Genomic DNA, 20,170 nt, shown 5'->3' with positions numbered 1-20,170 from the left:
ACATCACTACAAACATACACATACTAAACCTTTTGGAATTAAATTTAACATTACAAAAACACTGTTTTTGCTTCATAAACAGGTCCTGGATTAAGATTCCCTACTAGCTAAACATTCTGGTAGTGTCTTAAAATAGAGCATTTCATTTTATGAAAAAAGAATGCATTACTAAAGACAACAGCCCTCAAAAATTGGTATAGGAGTCTCTTGAGTTACTGTCATTGTAACGGCGCATCCTCGAACAGGACTATGCATTAAGACAATTACAGCTTGTAAGCCTTGTTTTCTGTAATTTATTATTATTTTTTTTAAAGGTTAATTTATTCGTCGTTACTTGTTTTAAAAATGCTGCATTACAAAATAATTAAAAATAAGCATGCTAGGACTGAAAATTATTCTTTTACCCTATTTTCCTTAATAGTTCCCATGCTTTAAAAAAGATGGAATAAATAATTTTACCCTGCTTAGGGATTACTCTAGAAATTGTTTCCTTTCCAGTGTTACTTCCACTACAGCTGTGTTCGGTCTCTATTCATTTTTGTGGGGTTGAACTGGGGGGGAAAAAAATAAAATTTTAGGCCTGCTCAAAAAACATTCACATTCAAGCTGCATTCTGCCAGCATCTGCTATTGAAGTCTAGTTCCAATTTACAATAAACAGCTTTTCCAGACCAGAACGCTTGAAATTCAGTCCCTCTTGACTGCTTTTCCTATTCACTCTCCCTGCACAGTATTTCAAGGAGAAAAAATGTTCTGCCAATTATTACACATCTGGAAAAAATGCATGTATAAGCTAAAATATACTCTGCAGAAAGTGTCTGCTTTCGGCACATGGCACAGCAGGATTTTATGGGCCACTGACAAGGTCAGAGTATGCAAGCTATTCAGTTTTTTTTTCATTTCTCTTCCTAAATGTTGTACCTCAAATCTGAAATGAGTAGCAGGCGTCCTTACTTAATCTCGTTAGTCTGTCCAAAATATTATAATGCAGTCTAATAATACATTTTATTTAACTCCTGCCTGCTAGGATTTCCATAACACTGATCATTTACCAGTCCACACAACATGCTGTTAAAATAACAGTACAAATAAAACACAATGTGAAATACCAGTGAGATGCACTTACCATTGAGGTCTGTCTGTTTGGTACAAGTCCAGCTGTTCCATAGTTAGATGTCAGGCTTACAATGGGTCCATTGTGTGCTGCGCCCAGTAAGCTGTGGATATCAGCGGGCATGCTTGTGGAAGGTCCTACTGCATGGTTCCGCAGTACATGTATAGCGTCATCAAGCCTATCCAAACGATCTTCCATTCGAGACTGCTGTCATGAAACAAAATCAGTTATTTTACTGTCTAAAGTCCAACATCTTTATCAAGGTTTTAATTGTAGGTTGTGCACCAGCTCAAGCCTTCAAATAACAGTGTTAATTCAGCAACATATGGAATATTAAAGTGCCAGTAATTACAGTATTGTAATGTATGATCTTTACACTTTTTTTTTTAATTACAAATAGAAGATGCTGTACCGTGGTGATTTGTGTGTTTGAGATGTGCAAACACGTTATGGTTTTTGTTTAGAACATGTGAAAATGTATTTAATCATTATTTTTTTTTAAATAAAGTTTCTGTAGAAAAAATAAAGAGCAGTGTAATGCAAATCATATTCTTGTGTAAAGGTTCTTCTAATTATACATAGGAGCACAATCATATTAGTTCATTGAATATTGAGAGCAAGGCCCCGTGGGTGGGTGTTTTAGGTGTGGGGCATTAAACAAAATCCTCTCTTACACATGACAGATGGGAGTTCAGTGGTAATGCATGAAAAACACATGTAAAAAGCACCACACAGTTGTGAAGTGGGCCCAAGCTTCTTCATTGCAGCGCTGCACAATGGTTGGGCTTTACTGTTCATTCTCATAATGCATATTTATAAATCAGACAACTCACTGAAAAGCATGCACATGCTTTATACCAGATATAAGGTCTAAAAAGTTTCTAACAGAGAGAGGGTAAATGCAGTGAGCTCTTCTCTACTTGCTAATCTGACAATCTAAATAAAATATAAAGTTTAAACTTGTAAAAATATGAAAGCCATGCTAAAATTACTTCAGGATAAGCACCGCAATAATATCTAAATAAATAATATCTAAATAAAATATAAAAATATGTTTGTTTCCCTTTAATGGAGTGAAGGCAACAAGAACAGAAAACTAACCACTTCCACTGTATGCGGGCAACAGGAGAGCTATAGACATATTTAGAAATTGTTAGGCAAGTGGGGGTTGCCAATTTAAATGTTAGTAAAGATTGATATTTGTGTGGCTAAACAGCAATTTACAGATATATGACAACTTGAGAAAAGTAAAGGAATGATAATCTAATTGGCTTTTTCCTCTATTAACTTGTGGTGTTTATTTACAGGATTAAAACATTTGTCGAAACTCTGAAGCAGCCCATAAATGAATACTTTAGCTGCATGTGAACTGATGCTCAACAGATTTGGCAATCCAAAATACCTAAATCAAAGAGATGGGGGTGAATGCACAGACCAAGCCAGGGGCAATAGAAGTCATACAAGAGTTGCATTAATTCACAAATGTGACAACTAGACAATTGAAGATATGGCGGTGGCCCATTACGTGCAAACTTCTAAAATGAACGCTCTTTAATTTCATCTGCATATTGGCACCCGACACTTAACAAGTAATAAGATCACATTTAGCAGCCAGACACATTTAAACACATTTATAAGTATCTCAAAAAAGATCAATTAATCTTGTAATTTCTATTCTTTTTAGTTTCAAAATTTGAAATAAATTGCTTATTGAGCTTAGGATTTTAAAATGTAATAAAACAGCACAATAGCTTTCTGAAATCGGATTACTTATTTACAAACCGATAAAAAAAAAAAAAAAAAAAAAAAAAAAAAAACATACAGGGGCATTTGTGTCAAGCAAAGCAAGGTTTAGGGAAGGAAAATCAGGATAAAGCGGCATTAAAAACAAACACAAAACAAATTGCACCAGCTAAAGAGAAATACTACTACCTCACAGACATCCTTTAAGAATGACATAGCATCTTGCAAATGCTCGTGGAGTTGCTGTTCAACCCGATTTTTCTGGCAAAGTCAAGACAGAACAAGAAGCACAGCAAAGGTTAAGATAAATTAAAGGGAAGAAGAGGAAAGGCTGATGCGCGTGTGTGCTTGAAATGTTAGTCGCATTAATGCAGGGGTCCAATTGTTAAGAAATACATGAGCCTACAGACAGTCAGTACAAGACAGGAAGTGAAAAGAAATCATTTAATCTTTGACTTTTATAACCTATTACAGTAATGATGAATGCTTTGCATTTTTTTCATCTTTTCCAGTCATTTTGGTGGTATAGGTTCAAATTATACGATTTAAAAAAAAAAATTAAATCATGAGTATTCAGGCTAACTAAATTATTACCAATACCATGTTAATTATATTACATGGGATTAATAGCGGAGTTATAAAGTGGAAGTAATTAAGTGGAATGGGTTAAGTGAACAAGCTTTTGACAACAAAGCTAAAATGTGTGAAAGCAAACACAGGTGACAGAGAGATGTGAATGCCTTTATGGCTGGGAAGAGTAGTGGAGATAACTATACTTCATTCAAGCCCAGTGAAGCAGTTTCCTTGCATATGGCAAGTCAGAAGAAAAAAAAAAAGTTTGACGCTTTGGTTTTAGGTTCAACAAAACAACTTGCATCATTTCATGAACTATACCCTTTTCACTACACATTAGTGCTGAAAACGAGCTTTGGGTTTATAGGAGGATACTAGCCTCCCATAACAGTAATTTAGCAGCAGCTGTCTCTTAAACAGAGGCTTGACGACTAGGGAACAGATGGTGAAAGACACACCCTATATGTTTTATATTGTTCATTCAAACCAGACCACTTGCTAGCAAAGAATTTATCTGTAACATCATACGGCTGACTTCATAAAGAAACGGACAGCTATGAAAAATGTAAGAACTTTAAAAGCACACTTTCCATAAAACAACAATACAAACCCACTTACCAGGGAGTGGAGGGAATTTTCATAGCTTGGAGATGACGGCGTTTGCCCTCCTTGTCTAGACCACTGGTTGGCACCTAGCAAATAATAGGACAAAGGTCTATAACTAAAAAGCTACAATGATAAAACATGCATTGACTTTTTAAAAGATGTTGATTGCATACATTTGTAGGGGAAAAAAAAAACACACAAGTGGCCTTGTTCGTTATATGCTTACTTTTGGCTATTTATTAAATCTTAAAAGTGAGGGAATATCCTGACCAACACCAGTTTGAGTGTATTTTTTAATATTCAAGTTAAGTGCAGGTTAACAACCGGGCAAGGAAAAGCATGCCTAAGCAGTCAAAGAGTGACCATTCCTCCAGAGTATAGTATGCAGAAAATTAGGACATGGCAGGGGTAGGAAAAATTCCTCAGAGCCCACATGGAAAAAATCTATCCTATATGGCCAGCCTAAAGCAGGGGTCTTCAAACTATGGCCCTCCAGTTGTTCAGGAACTACAATTCCCATCATGCCTAGTTCATGTCTGTGAATTTCAGATTTTTTACAATGCCTCGTGGGATAAGTAGTTCCGCAACAGCTGGAGAGCCGTAGTTTGAGGATCCTTGGCCTAAAGCCTGGCACACACAGGCTGAATATCAGCCGATGCAACAGAAACTGGCCACCATTCAGGCAGGTGTGTATGGCAGCCTGTCCAGCTTATGTTGAAGGGGTATGCTAGAAAAACATCTGCCAATCAGTATCCGATCAGCGCTCTCAGTCAATGGCTGTGAGTGCTAAATGGTGTTGTTCTGGCGGGGGGGTGTTTTATTGCTGTACTAACATCAGATAGTTAGTACAGAAAAACTCACTGGGTTGAATGGGGGAAAAACTGATAGTGTGTATCACGTTAAGTCTGAGAGCACTAACTAAATGATTATTAGGTTTGTGGTCACCTCTATGAAAGGGTACCCCATTCAGAAAAAAAAATACTCACTTTAGCAAGCAGAAGGAGTTTACATTGCCATATATCCCCATTGAGAATAATCCCTCTAATTTGTACAACAAAGCACAGGTTTTATTAAATACACTGCAATATAATTGTGTGCAGGTCCAATGACGGTCATGGATGAACAATATCAAACGGCCTATAAAAAAGTGACACCCGTTTATCAGTTCGATGTGGTCTCCTCCCCGTGATGAACAAGACATAAATGATTTATTTGCTCACGCGTCACTTTCCATATAACCTCACCCACTGAATAATGCAGCAACAACATTAATAAATTATTGATATGCCACTGAACACTGAAAAAAGCACATCAAAGAAAAGGCCTATGGGTACGTTTCTTCAATCACAACTGTGTCTGGGAAAGCAGGGATAAGTTTATTACAAATTCGTTGCTGGTTATTTCACGAATGAATATCGTTTCCAATGAAAGCAATGCACAAAGACAAAACAGCAGTGAGCAGCATTTAGAGAAAAGGCAACATGTCAGATTCCACAAACGCTGGGTGGTTACAGTTTGTTAAGAATGAAGTATCTATGCTGGAAAGACTGTTACAAATTTGTACAGATGAATTCTGTGCTTCTTTCTTTAGATACTAGAAAGAGAATCCATTCCTTCATGTAACTGTACGAAGGGCAGCCACTCTCTTCCTCATTAGATGTGTTGATACAGAAGCTCAGTTTGGCAGAGCTTGTTTTAGCAGCTGCTGCTACTCATCACTCACAAAGATCTACGCGGCACAAGTTTTCATTTACCACATCAGGTGAATCTTCCTCAATCAATCAATAAATCACTCAGGAGGGACTAACAAACAAAAAGTCGACCATTGGAGATCCACCCCCAATGTTTCAAAAGGTCAAAATGTTTTTTCTTTCACAGAAAGTCAGAGAACTTCATCTTAGGCTGCTTTCACACTGCAGCGGGAGCGGCGTCGGCGGTAAAGCGCCGCTATTTTTAGCAGCGCTATACCGTCGTTTTAGCGGCGGTCTGCGGGCGCTAGGGGGGTGGTTTCAACCCCCGCTAGCGGCCGAAAAAGGGTTAAACCCGCCCGGAAAGCACCGCTGCAGCAGCGCTTTGCCAGCGGTATTGCCGCGGTGTCCCATTGATTTCAATGGGTAGGAGCGGTATAGGAGCGGTGAATACACCGCTCCTTCACCGCTCCAAAGATGCGGCTAGCAGGACTTTTTTCACCGACCTGCCAGCGCATCGCTCCAGTGTGAAAGCCCTCCGGCTTTCACACTGGTGTTAAAGGGGCCGGTTTTTTTCAGGCGCTACACAGGCGCTATTTTTAGCGCTGTAACGCCTGAATACCGCCCCAGTGTGAAAGCAGCCTTAATACCAAGTGTAACTTCTTCAGAACCAGGATTTGTTCCCATTTTAAACAGACTACAAATGTGTGAATTTTCTTTTACTCTGTTGCCACATCATTGCTAATTACATGAAACCTAAAGCAGTTTTATAAAATGAATACTTTTTACAGACACTATAAATGCCTAATTTTGTTTTCAACGACTGTGCAGTGTTTTCTCTACAAACGTTCACATTGGGCCGATATGACATGCCAAATCGGTGGCTATTGCCGGCAATGGCATTGTCCGAATCTTTGTGGCGCCGCACCGATTCCCAAAAGTAGTTCCTGTACTACTTTTGGCACCTTTGGGGCAATTTGAATAGACATCTGTGCATGAACCCACGCTGATGTCTGTCAAATTGACCCACCTATTAAGCCCCCCCAAGTTGGATTGTATTGCCAGTTTGAAATCATGCAAGTTCAGCTGAATTCAGAAGATTTTTAACCCACATCAGTGTGAACTTAAGGGCCAGTTCACACAGGACTGCGTGCCTCGTTCATGTGCAATTTCTGTACAGAGTGATTTAGACAACATATTTGAATATGCTGAAATTGCACTGAATGCAGAAAAAGTAGTGCGAATGCTTTTAAAAAATGCACCACAACAAATTGCACGGTACTGCAGCATTATGTGATTTGGTGCCCGCTAATGCACTGCTTTTGCAACCTGTGTTTGGGTGTTAACATTACATTGGCACCTGCATGCACGTCACAAGGGCCAGGTGTTTGAATGTGGTGCGGAAAAATACGCACAGAAAGCGTGTTTTCCTCACCGCGTTTTGCTGTCAACCGGCTTACTTTGTAAAATACCCACCAGGGTAGAACAGGGCTGTTTTATGAACACTAATCAGCCTGGAAACAGGTAGGCAGGACGAAGTGAGCATTATACATTGGTGGAATAAAACAAAATTTACATTAAAAGTGCTGGAGAAAACAATAGAAAAACAAAGGAAACTCTGTTTAAACAAAACAGCGAAGCTGTATGTTTGAAGCACTGTGTGCTTAATAATGTTAAAAAAAACGCATATAACGCAGAGTTTAAAGATCTGAATTGAAAGACTGCCAAGTATGTACTGGTGTATTTACTGTAAATGAATCCACTTGGGCCAAAAAATCCTATTTACTTTAAAGATAACCATCCAATTAACAAAAAGCAGGATGTTTATCATTTCTGACCACACTATGATACATCAAATAAAAAAAATGTAATCAGATGGATGTACTTTATATTGTAATGCTAAAACAACAGTATAAGTTCCCATAACATCCAGACAGGGATCTTTTCTATATTATTTTTAAGCTGTTAAAAAAAATGGTAATACTACTGTATCACTGTATATTTAAAAAAAATATGAATAATAAAATCACAGGGCTTTTAATGTTGGTCTGAGCAGAACAGCTGTTCACATTTTACTAGACAGCTGAAGTGGGAGTGCGGGAGTAGACAGTCACCCACAGTTCATTATTCATACATCAGATAACCATCATACTTGCAACTATTTAGCACAGCGTCTGAAGTTATTAATAATTAAGGAAACATGGATTTAACCAGCTTATAATAATATGCAGAAAAGGAAAGGGCTAAAGTTGGGCTAAAAAAACAATGTACAATCCTCGCTTGCGTAACTTCACCCAGAAAGGGAAGTTGTGTTTTTCTGTCCCCTACCCATTCCGCTCTATTACTTTTGTTCTTTTTTGTTTTTTGAGGAGCCAGTGCCGGATTTTGACAGGTACCCACTCCCACCTCTGCTCGGATCGCCAGCCCCCCCCCCCCCATCCCTTTGCTGCAGGACCACTCACAAAGCACAGCACGGCTTGCGCATTCACAGTGGGAAGCCAGCTGTGAAGCTGCAAAGAGTCATGGCCGGCTTCACTTAGTAAACATGTTGGTGCCGAGGGCCCAAAGACAGGTGAAGAACCAACCAGTGAGGATGGCACTGGATCCTTGGACAGGTAAGTGTTCTTTTACTAAAAGACAGCAGCTCCAGCATTTGTAGTTGCTGACTTTATTTTTTCCATACAGCCTGAAGATCCTCTTTAAAGCAGAGGTCCGTCCACTGCTGCAAAAATGAAAAGCCAGCAGCTGCACATACTGCAGCTGCTGACTTATTAATCGGAAACGTAGGGCCCATTCACACGGGGCGGATCAGTAATGATCCGCCCCGTGATGATCCGCTCGCTCAGCGGGGATCGCTCCGTTGTCCCCGCTGAGCCGGCGGCGGACAGGGCGGTCTCCGCACACTGTGCAGGGACCGACCTGTCAGCTCTCCGCTCTCCTCTATGGGGATCGGGCGAGCAGGGACCGTCTGTCCGTGTTCATCTGATCCGCACTGCAGACGGATAGAAAAATAGGATTTTCCTCCGTCTGCAGAATCGGACAGTAGCGGAGGCGCACGATATCGGGTGTCTGCGGATGTTCATCCGCAGACACCCGCTATCCCATAGGGATGAAATACGGACATATCGTCCGCATGTGCGAAAGGGGCCTTACCTGTCCTGGAGTCCAGCAATGTCGGCACCGCAGCTGATGTTTCCATCAGCTGTCGGTGCATGCCGCCTCCATTGCGAGTAAAGGAACCGGGCAGTGAAGCCTTAAGGCTTCAGGCCGGGAATCCTACAAAGCATTCGCAAGGCTCCGCTCCTCTATCGCACTGGCCCGGCAGCTGGAGCCTGGGTGACGTCTATCAGCGGCTGAAGCTCCCAGAAGTGGGAACAGGATACCTGTGAAAGACAGGTATCCTTCCCCCCCCTCAGGTGCCAAATGTGGCACCTGAGGGGGGAGAGAGTACAATGAGCGCAAGTTCCACTTTTGAGTGGTAATCTTCAGGCACAGGTACTGGGATGTCATTTTTTCCCATTAAAAAGGTAACGTTTAAAATAAAATACGTAACCACTATTTTATGAAAATTTACTATGAGGAAATATATTTTTAAATTTTTTAAATGTTTGTCTTGCCTGACCTTGTCATCTAAAACAGGCAAATTTTAAATCTATGCTACAAACAGCATCCAGTGAACTTCAATGAACCCCTTCCTGCTCAGCTCCAGCGTCCCTTATAACTAGGCTATTATGTCTGGGGGTTGAGAAGGTCTGCTCAATCACATGACCACTGATTGGCTTTCTCCGTGGTCATGTGATCAGATGCCAGTCCTGCCGAATCCCAAACAATACCAGAGATCAGGACCTGTCTGACAGCTTGGTCACTGTGCTGGGAGTGTGCTCTCAGCACAGTAACCTCTGCCGTTCATGTATGCATATGTGCAGTGTATGGGCATTAAAGCCCTCCCTCTTTGCTGCCACACCTATGCGTTTTACATGGGCAGCAACAGGTTAAAGCAGGGTTGCACCCATAAGGGCAAGCTCCGCTTATTTGCCTCCTCCCCCTTTGCTGCCACATTTGGCACCTTTCGGGGTTAGTGGGTACCTGGTTTTGACAGGTACCTGCTCCAACTTCGGGCTGACTTTGCTGTGGCAAACTCATCTGGAAGTTCTGCCCTCTCCTCCATCCCCTGATTTGTGCATGTGCAACCATCTGTTTCCCTTAGCTGAGATGGCGGCGGCAGCACCTGAGAGCCGATTGTAAGACTAGCTAAGGTCAAGACACCACTGAATTCGTGGACAAGTGTCCTAATATTAAAAGTCAGCAGCTACAGTATTTGTAGCTGCGGACTTTAATTTTTCTCTGAAGGGGCCTGGAGCTTTGCTTTAACTCAAAGTGGTGCTCACACTATCTACATGGAAATGCCAATGATCTCTACCTTTATCAAAACTAGAACTGATTTGAGTAGCTTTAAATATACTGTTATCAGCACTCAAATTTCCCACCCACCTACTCGCATTTTGCAGGTGGAAAACGAGGGCTGCCTGGTAGATGGGGGCGAGCACTGCCGGCAGGGAGCCGCTCTCCCAGTGATCACCCCGGGAAAAGAGTGCAAAGGAAGAGGAGAGCCGCCGGATCACAGAGCGCGGTTATAGCCCACTATAACAGCTTTCATTACAATTGCTGTCTGCTTGCGATTACACACAGCTTCCTGACCTGCACCTGTGATGGACAGAATACCGGTCCAATGCTGGGATGCATTCTATCACAGACGCAGGTCAGGAGGCGGGGCTATGTGTACCCATGAGCAGACGGCAATTCTAATGTAAGCTGTTGAAAGGTTTACATTAGAATAACGTTTTGCAGAGACCACGATAAGAAAATAAAAGGCAATGGAGAGTATCTCACCTACACATCTCTAACGAAGGGGGATTTCATATGATACAGCAAGAGGTAGTAGCTACAGAACTGGTAGTATTATTGCTTTTGTACGTCAAGTGATTTTTACAAGAACGTTATTCAAATTGTAAAAAAAAAAAAAAAAAAAACCTTTAAAGCACTTAAGGTGCTTTTGGGAGAATAGCCTATATTTTTCCACACTTTTTTTTCAATTTAACTATATTAAGGGGGGCTATAATATCCCTACGAGACAATAAGCCCAGGTAGTGGCAAAAGCCGCTCAATTCTGCTGGTTGTCTAAAGCGTTTGACCAGGAAGTTCTCAAAGCCGTGCGTTTCTAGGTTCACTGAGGACTAAGGAGACTGCTAAACGTGAGTTCAGCATTTGAGTAAATTGTCAGTGATCGGGAGGTTTTTCCAGCTGCCTGAATCATTCTCCACTAGTGACTGCAGCTGGGTGAACGTCTCTAAATCAAAATCATAGTTGCAAGTTATTTTTAGCCTTTGCTCTGCAAACAGTTACAGTGGTGGCAGAAAAATGATTACACTTTTCTGCCAACTTTCTGCAGTAGGGAACCCCTTCCTTCTTTACTTTGTTACTTTTAACTGTTGTCCTTTACTATCACAGGGAAAAGATCACTTCCAACCCACCCCAGCTATTTATTGATCAAGTTTTTGCATGCAAGGACATATGAATGCAAGAGACATAAATCTGTCATGCACAAACTTAGGTATATAAAGTTGTCCATACGCAACACGTTAAAAGCTCTTAAAGGTCATCAGCTTAGAGTTAGCCAAAAATGATGGCCCAACAGTTATTGCTCGCACTGTCATGTGCAGCAACAGGTATCATGTAACACGATTACATTTTTACGTTTGTATTTGTGATAGCGTGTATGTAGGGGCGTGGGTTTAAAGTGCTTCAGTGTCATTAACTTTGTGCCTTTTTATTTATTTTTTTAAATTTTTTTACTTAACCTTATTGCCGTGTCATAGGAGACTGACAAGCCCCCTATAAAATAGCATTTTGAGTGAAAGGTTCTTTTTAATTGACACATTAGGTGTCTATTAGAAGTTTGATGTTTTTCTGCCCTCCACTGAAACGGAGTATAGATCACATTTCTTTAGTTGTTTATTTGGACACAGCAGTCGGGAGAAATTCATATATTACCCCCTCCAGGTTTTTTCTAGCTAAGGGTGATCAGCTTTAAGATATTCCCTGGTCACCCTCCCCTCCACCCAACACCTGCCATTTGGGTCATGAAGAAGGTGGGATAGTGGAGCCTGGAGAACATGATGGAGAGAAGGGGGATTGCACGTTCTGGGGCCCATGGAAGCAATCCAGTGGATCACTTTAATCTGAAAGCTGACGGTGGGCTTGCACTGTTTACACCCATTCCTGGCTGCTGTAGCAGTTGAGTGTGTGCGCAAAACATATGAAAAATCTTGGAGACTGTAGTGTTTCATTAGAGCACCCTGTTCTGAGACATCACATTTTTACTATTTGACGCAACCTCATAGTTTACCAAACGCGTGGGTATTATAAGTGTTTGTGTACAATAAAAGGAATCTGAACAAGGCACATTTGTTCATGTGCTACAAAATACTAGGATGTGAATCCAGCCTAAGCCTAGGTTCACACATATCCTATTGCATGGGCACCGCAGCCTATTCATTTGAATGGGCTGATGTGCCTCCTGAAATGCAGGCAAAAGGTCCCTGCAGCATTTCAGAATTTGCAGCCCACATGGGAACTGCAGTGCAGTGCAGTTTCCAGTGCAGGTGCGATTTCAAGTATGTGCGGTATGCCATTGGTATTAATGGCACCTGCACACATCCAGAGCATCTGTGTGGGTAGGTGCAGGAACAGGTTGTGGACGGAATCAACCACACTTCACTACAACCAATAATTTTATATTATTTCATCTAAACTAAGTGTGAACATTTACTATAAACTACAAAACTTTTTTTTTTTTTTTAACATTAAAGTTAAACATATTCAAGCTCAAAATTAAACGGAAACAAAAAAATATATATATACCCGGCAAAGGAGATGGTGACCCAACTGGTGTTGAAGGATTTGATGGGAAACTACTGCTGGTGTGTTCTGGAGAATAAATCTAAAAGAGACAAAAGAAAAACACCAGGTAAAGCTTAACCATAGCAAGAATTTAAGATGCATCAGTGTAACATAAAAAGAGACAACTAATTGTTTCAAAAAGTCAGTATTTAACGATCATGCATGCTGGCTGATGATTATTTTCCAGGCCACGAACATCTTAAAGCATTGGGAAAATAAGAGGTACAGTCTGAAAACACAGCAATAAATCAATTTTAAGGCACAGAATAGTGGGATCTCTGTCTTTGAAATATTTTGAAATTCTAGTTCCTTACGCAATGCTAGTGCTGTCGTCATACAGCAATGCTTTACCTTGCCTGAGGTCAGCCAATTCCCATTGTGTCAATGAAACAAAAGCTCAACTAAGCTTCCTGCATTTGAAATACAAGGCAATATTTTCACCTCCCAAGAGACAAAATGCTGGCAACAGGCCAAACACACTTGAATAGAAGAGTTCATTATCCTTAAAGTTAGCAGCACAGTGCACAAATTGCTTATGAGATCTGACGGGAAATACATAGACCCTGCTTACAAAAATACACAATACATCCCACACTCCAAGAGGATAATGTGATATGGTAGCGATTACCAAGAATGGCCCTCATGAGTTGTGAATAAGTCATAAACACAACACTAGCTAGAGGCCTTCAATTTCTGTCCTGTAGTGTATAAATTCAATATTCGGTTTGTGACCTGCTTAGCTAAAAATTACCAATATGAATAATTCGTACACCTTCTTCAAGGTCTAAATGGTAACATGACTTATTCTCCATCAACAAATAAGACTCCACCTCCCATTAGTCATGGTCCATTCCTGTCAGCGGGGTGCCAATATGCCCACATCTAATGAAAGGGATGAAGACAAAAGCTACACAATGGGAAGCCCACAGAGCCAGACCATGGAGCTGTTAGTCCGATTTTTTAAACACTGCAGTGTACATTTCAGTTGCCCCTTGTTATGTAAATGTTATAGAGTCTCAAAGCAACAAAGAAACTTAATTCATGAATTGAATTTTAAAGTCAACTTCCCCGAATTCTTATTTCCTTTGTGCAGAAAACCGCTGGCCACTTAACTAGACAGACTGCAGTGTGTTTCATCATGCTCGGAATATAAGTTACTGCAAATATGTTTGCTATAATCAACAAAGTTAAATAGCATGACTATTTGATCTCCTCAGAATTAAAGCCTGGATGTTTTTTGGCATTAGATAATAAAATAAAGCAGATGTTCCTTGCCTTCAACATAACCCGCAGCGGGCACAATCTTAAAGGGTTATTATTTGGCAAACGTTCAGGGAAACACATTTGAAATGGCACAAATACCAAGATTTTCTTTCCTTTCTATCTACACTAGTTCATTATCCAAACTAATGCATAATCCACAGGGCTTTGGGAACTTTGTGTAAATACTTTCATGTACAATTTTCTTTCTTGGCTACCCTGAGATTAAGACCACAATTATCCAGGCTTAAACCTAAAATAAAAGAACCTTTGCAAATGTATTATCTGGCCCTACATGTTTAATCACATAGTATTCTGTATGCTCTTTAATACCTAAACTGAAGAACAAATGCTTCATCTTCTGATCTTTTACACATGAAAGGCCTTTAGCAAATTTATGATCAGCAGAGCAAAACAAGCATCACATGTGCAATGTGCCTTGGGATCATGAAGATTCTATTTAAAGTTATAGTTGCATTATTATTTTAAAGAGAGCATTTTGACAAAGGAACTGATATTATTATTAGTATTAAGGTGAAAGATCTTTATTCTCAGTAATAACAATGATCACATTAAATCATTTACAAAAGTAATGGCAGTAGACATTAAAACAAAAAAAAGTTTAAAAATCCTAAAGTGAAATCCTGAAATGTAACGGAGGATCTGAAGTGTGCAGACTATGGCATGCATTCATAGAGCAGATGGAATGCATCTCCTTTGGAAATGACAGCGGTGATTTATGGAATGACCTGGCTGCTCCCTGCCAAGCCGCAACATAGGATGACAAAATCAAGTCGCTATGACAACCATAGCCCACCCAGCACAAAGATTAAACATCTATGCCTTTGGCTTTATTACCCTGACTTTGGGAGTGTTTCTAAAACAGCAACTGGGATGGGGAGAAAAACCTAACAAAAATTTAATCAAACCCCCCCCCCCCCCAAAAAAAGTGGGGGTTGGGGAAAGGTTGGTGGGGGAACAGACAGCAGGATGTTTAATCTATATCCAGCAACTGACTACCCATATATAACCAAATTACACAATCAAGTAATATAACTAAATTAAAAGAAGAAAAACCAATGCTGAAAACATGTTTTTATTTTCCAACATTAGAGCTGCACGATTCTGGCTATAATGAGAATCACAATTTTTTTGCTTAGAAGGTGGATCACGATTCTCTCGGCGTAACATCATCTTTCACATTAAAACAAAAAATAAATAAATTGGGCTAACTTTACCATTTTTTTTTTTTTATTCATTGAAGTAAATTTTTTTCCCAAAAAATTGCATTTTAAAGACCTCTGGGCAAATACAGTGACATAAAATATTGCACCAATTGCCATTTTATTCCCTAGGGTCTCTGCTAAAATATACATAATGTTTGGAGGTTCCAAGAAATTTTCTAGCAAAACATTGATTTTAACTTAACAAAGAAGTGTCAGAAAAAGATTTAGACTTTAAAGAGAAGGGCCGTTTAAAAAAATAAAAAAAAATAATTAAAAGTCAGCAGCTGCAAACACTGCAGCTGCTGACTTAATAAGCACACTTACCTGTCCAGGGCGCCCGCGATGTCGGCCGCCCAAGGCCGACCCATCCCTTGGCTCTCGGGTCCCAGCGCCGCCATTCCTTCTAAGGGAAACAGGCAGTGGAGCCTTACGGCTTCACTGCTCGTTTCCTACTGCGCATGCGCGAGACGCGCAGCGCTTTGTGAATGGGACGCGCTGTGTTCTGGAACACACAGTTCCCAGAACACAGCGCGACCCATTACCCAGAAGACAACGCGACGAGGAGAGAAGAAAGAAGATCTCCGCGGAGGAGGAAGAGGAAGATTAGGATTATGTGCCTAGCAACAGGCATTTCTGGTAAGTAAAAAAAAAAAAAAAATTCCATTTTTTTTTTAAGATTTTTTGTAATTTAAATTTTTTTTTTTTTTCAGGGTGGCCCTTTAAGTGGTTAAACTTCCTGCATTTACAGTTGTTGAAAACTTGGCAGACTGCCAGGATTATTTATTTACACAGAAGTTCTATCCCTTTGATCTGAGGAAGCCTAGTTACAATGTTGCAATTTAAAAAAACTTGGCAGACTGCCCAGATGTTTTCTTTTGACAGCTGGGTGAGCAGATAGTTTCTCCACTTGTTTATATGAAAGAATAAGCAACCTTTGCAGGAGAGATGGTCAAAGGGGGTGAATCGAGATCACAATTTTTTTAACGATTAATTGTGCAGCTCTATCCGACATGTAACTGACAGGTTTTTTTTTTTAAATAACATGTTATACTTACCTGCTCTGTGCAGTGCTTTTGCACAGGGCAACACAGATTCTCCTCTTCTCGTGTCCATCTTCACGGTTCCTGGCCTCTCCCTCCTGTCGAGTGCCCCCACAGCAAGCAGCTTGCTATGGGGGCACCTGAGCCGAGCTGCAGCTCCATGTGTCCATTCAGTCACAGAGCTTTGGTTCGGCCCTGCCCCCTCTCTTATTGGCTAACTGACTGATTGACGGCAGCGGAAGACAATAGCACCACTGCTGTGTCTCAGCCAATCAGGAGGGAGAGACGGCTGAGGGACTCATGGACATCGCTGGATAGAGATGGGGCTCAGGTAAGTATTAGTGAGGCGGGATGCTGCACACAGAGAGCTTTTTATCTTAATGCATAGAATGCACTAAAATTAAAAAAACAAAACTTTTGCCTTTACAACCCCTTTAACAAAGCTCTCATAAAAATGCGTGCATCGCGCACACAATGGGTATCAATACATCCTGGTATTAGTGTGCTGGAAACATTGAGTGAGCATTATGTTTAACAACTCCCAGCTTGCATTCCACGTGAAAACTGATACTCTCAGGACAGGCAGCTGTTTCCTTTAGAAGGTCATGCATCATTTAATCAACTGAGAAAACACACCAGTGTTGCACAGAACTTTCTAGATTGTGGTGAAAAAATGTCATTGCTAAATAGCTTGGGCTATCACTAACTAAGCATAAATACCCCACACCGTTTATCAAGATTTGTTGTAACACTAACATTGAAGTAAATAATATCCAATATCCATTTGTGGCTGCACTTAAGATACAAATACTTACAGATGCCAGAGCTTTTCCAAGTGCATCCCCAGTCTGTGAGCTACCAGCTGCACTGCCTCTGCTTCCCGTACCTAACAGAAACAAAAAAAATACATCCCATTTCTAACATATACAAATTCTGCTTTATACAAACCAGAAATTGTAAATATATATATATATATATATATATATATATATATATATATATATATATATACATATGCGCCAAAGTATTTTCCTTAAAAGCTGCTTACAGACTTACGATCAAACCAAACCTTGGGGTTGCAAAAACCCTGTAGATTAAGGCTTACCCATGAGATTGTCTGTTCCATTGATAGGTGGTGTGTGAGAAGATGCCACATAAGAGGTGCTTGTGGTGCTAGCCCGATGGAAGCTGGACATTGGAGGAAGACTGGCATTGATGTCTGTTGGTGAAACCGGATGTGGTGGATAGTTCTGAAAAAGATAATTAGATAGTATTTGCTGAAGATTACTTCACACTACAAAGGCCATGCTAAAGAGTGGTAAAGATTGTTTCCAATCACTATAAACTCAACAAAATTGTAAAACGATTTAACAGGCTCCATTTCACCAAGTTGCAAAACACATCATTTGTCTAGTATAACTAAAGACAAAGCTTTTTTTTGGGTTTTGGAGAGGTATTATAACCCCAAGTCAGGTTTTTATTGCTGTCTGTGCCCCCTTTAGCGAGATTCACCCTCTCTATTTGTCCCGTTTACCATTATCCATGAAAGTAAAAGAAAAACCCAAATATGTGTTGTCCCCAAAACAGTAATAGAGGGGAAATCTTCCAATAGGGACACTAGTTTTGGTGACCTGGGGACCCCAAGGAATTCCCTTAAGTTGCAGTGATTTCCTCTCACTTCCTGTTTTGATAATGTGACAGGAAGTGAAGGTAAATCTCCCTAATGGGATACAGAGGGGAAATCCTGACAGGGGTTATAACCCTCCCTTACACTATCTGAAATTAAAAACAGCGTTTTACCAAAATATCACTAGAAGGTACCATCACTATCTCTATTCCTTTCTTTCACCTCTCAAACACAAACTTTTTTCTGCTCTTCTCAGACTTCCTGCTCTAGGTTGATTACAATCATTCTCCATGCCCCACTTGAGTATGTGAACACAACCACCCTTTCCCGCTAAACACCCCCCCCCCCAAAAGATGGACTACACATCTACCTGCAGACACATTCAGCCCCATGTGAGTTGTAGTACACATAGAGCAGAGCATACATTAGTAGCAATGCACAGGGTGGTGGTGTGTTTTTGGCAGACATGGGGTTAAAACAGGCAGAGCAGGAGAAGCCATATCGCTTCCTTGCTACCTATCATTAGCCTCTGGAGCGCAATCAGAATGTGGATCAGGCTTCAGAGGCAATGGAGATTTAGAAGCAATGTATCCCATAAATATAAAACTATACTCTTCTTTCTTACCAAACGGTCATGTAGGCTGCCATAGTTATTTGACTGTGACATGTGAGATGATGAACTGACCATCATTCCACCATAGCCCGGCTGACCAACTCCATTGGAGGAATTCCACAGCTCTGATGAGTTATGACTCCCATCTACAAATAGAAAGAACACGTTAGTATGACAACACATTAAACAAAAAAGCCAAGATGCTTGTTCATAATAAGTTCAGGTATCAACTCAATCAGAATTTCCTATATAAATGACAGTATCTGAGGGAAAATATGCTAGCGCATAGAAGATTGAGGCTTTGATGACACAACACAGAGCACTGCAGTCAGACTGAAAATGTAATTGTATTACTGTGACCATGAACAGTCCATATGAATAAACGTATTCCTAACTAAAGAAGGTAGGCTAGTCTGAACATATCCGACTGCTCAGTAATCATGTTTAACAAATGTGTCATGTGAGGACACATGACACACATAGGTGATTGTGCATATAATTAGAATGGGGCTTTGCAAAGTAGTTCTCTTATGTTCGCTGTCATGGTAACTCAAAAAGCCACATGCTGAGGTAATCACAAAAAAGGCAACCCACTCCAGTGACACATCTAAATTTTGCACACACTGAATATTTTCCACTAGACAATGTGGTATTTGTGGCCAAGTTTTGATACCACTGTAGCTGTGAAACACTGTTGTGTGTCAAAAAGCCATTAATACTAAAAGGAAGTTCAAAGAAAAGTCAGCTAATCTCAAGAAGACTCCCGCATTCATGGGCACAGCTTATACCAAACATTTACACCTTTCACAAGTCCAAAAAGTTTTACAACATAACCCTAAAATGAGGTCAGCAGAACGCAAATATCAAGTCTACAAGTTTGTCCTCACTGAAATGTATTAAGAGACATTAAATTCCATAAGCTACTACTCACATCCCTACAAAAAAAGAGAAATTGTTAACTATTACACTCTTGTAGAAAATAGTTGCAGTATGTATGCAGTAGCCAAAGTTGGTCGAATCTCTGCCAGTTCAGCAGGAACCGTCCAGAGATTTGAACCATGTATGGTGGGCAGACTGAATGTACCCAAGGTGATCAACTTAGATACCACCAGACTGCCAGAATTTAGATGTGAGCGGCTGTTATAACACAATGGCTCAGCAGGGGGGGGGGGGGATTCCCCCATTAACACTGTGTTGGTGGGGGAAACCAAATTTCCATGATTACAGGAAAGAAATTTGTTCCATCTATGGCCGGCATAAGAATATACCATCTGCACCTGATAACAGCACCATCAACACAAAATCACTAACCTTGAAGAAAAAAAGTGCTAGCAAACATACTGCTGGGTGGTTTAGGGGATGGATAGCTTGGAGACTCTCTGTTGAAGTCATCAGAACTTGGAGAGGGTGCATAGACCTGAAAAAATAAATAAATAATACATCATCACAATCCACCAAAGCATTTTAAACGGTCAGCACAACACAAAAACAATTTTGGTACAATCTATGCGGAAACTAGGTAGAATTTTTTTTGAAAGCGGTTGTAAACCTCAGACAAGAAATATGAACAAAGCATATTCCTCTATAGTGTGTTCTTGTCTCAATTAAGACCCAAGTGTCACTACTGCCCACTGCTTTCTTTATCTGCTATCAGCATAAATAACTTTTGACTTTTCTGAACTCTGAAATAAGATTTAGAGTTCTGGACTTTGAATGAATGT

At 40.4% G+C, this 20,170-nt stretch overlaps 1 protein-coding gene across 10 annotated transcripts in view; it reads right to left on the bottom strand.

Annotated features, from left to right (window-relative positions):
- TCF12 (transcription factor 12) overlaps positions 1 to 20,170 on the bottom strand; it is a 270,092-nt gene that overhangs the window by 14,085 nt on the left and 235,837 nt on the right. For 5 of the 10 annotated variants that reach the window (XM_077470136.1, XM_077470134.1, XM_077470137.1 and 2 more), the window contains 8 exons: positions 19,761 to 19,866; positions 18,462 to 18,595; positions 17,315 to 17,459; positions 17,025 to 17,095; positions 12,645 to 12,723; positions 4,048 to 4,121; positions 3,046 to 3,117; positions 1,126 to 1,320 (listed from right to left, as the gene is read on the bottom strand). In XM_077470136.1, coding sequence (XP_077326262.1) covers positions 1,126 to 1,320; positions 3,046 to 3,117; positions 4,048 to 4,121; positions 12,645 to 12,723; positions 17,025 to 17,095; positions 17,315 to 17,459; positions 18,462 to 18,595; positions 19,761 to 19,866 — 876 coding nt within the window. The remainder of the gene's footprint in view (positions 1 to 1,125; positions 1,321 to 3,045; positions 3,118 to 4,047; positions 4,122 to 12,644; positions 12,724 to 17,024; positions 17,096 to 17,314; positions 17,460 to 18,461; positions 18,596 to 19,760; positions 19,867 to 20,170) is intronic. The other 5 variants (XM_077470143.1, XM_077470138.1, XM_077470142.1 and 2 more) reach the window with 3 other exon arrangements.

The sequence above is a fragment of the Lithobates pipiens genome, unplaced genomic scaffold (assembly GCF_037356315.1).
Source record: "Lithobates pipiens isolate NorthernLeopardFrog02 unplaced genomic scaffold, aLitPip1_a1.2 Scaffold_8, whole genome shotgun sequence".
In the NCBI taxonomy this organism is placed as follows: Eukaryota; Metazoa; Chordata; class Amphibia; order Anura; family Ranidae; genus Lithobates; species Lithobates pipiens.
The sequence above is the reverse complement of the archived record's forward strand: the minus strand, read 5'-3'. Positions and strand labels throughout refer to the sequence as shown.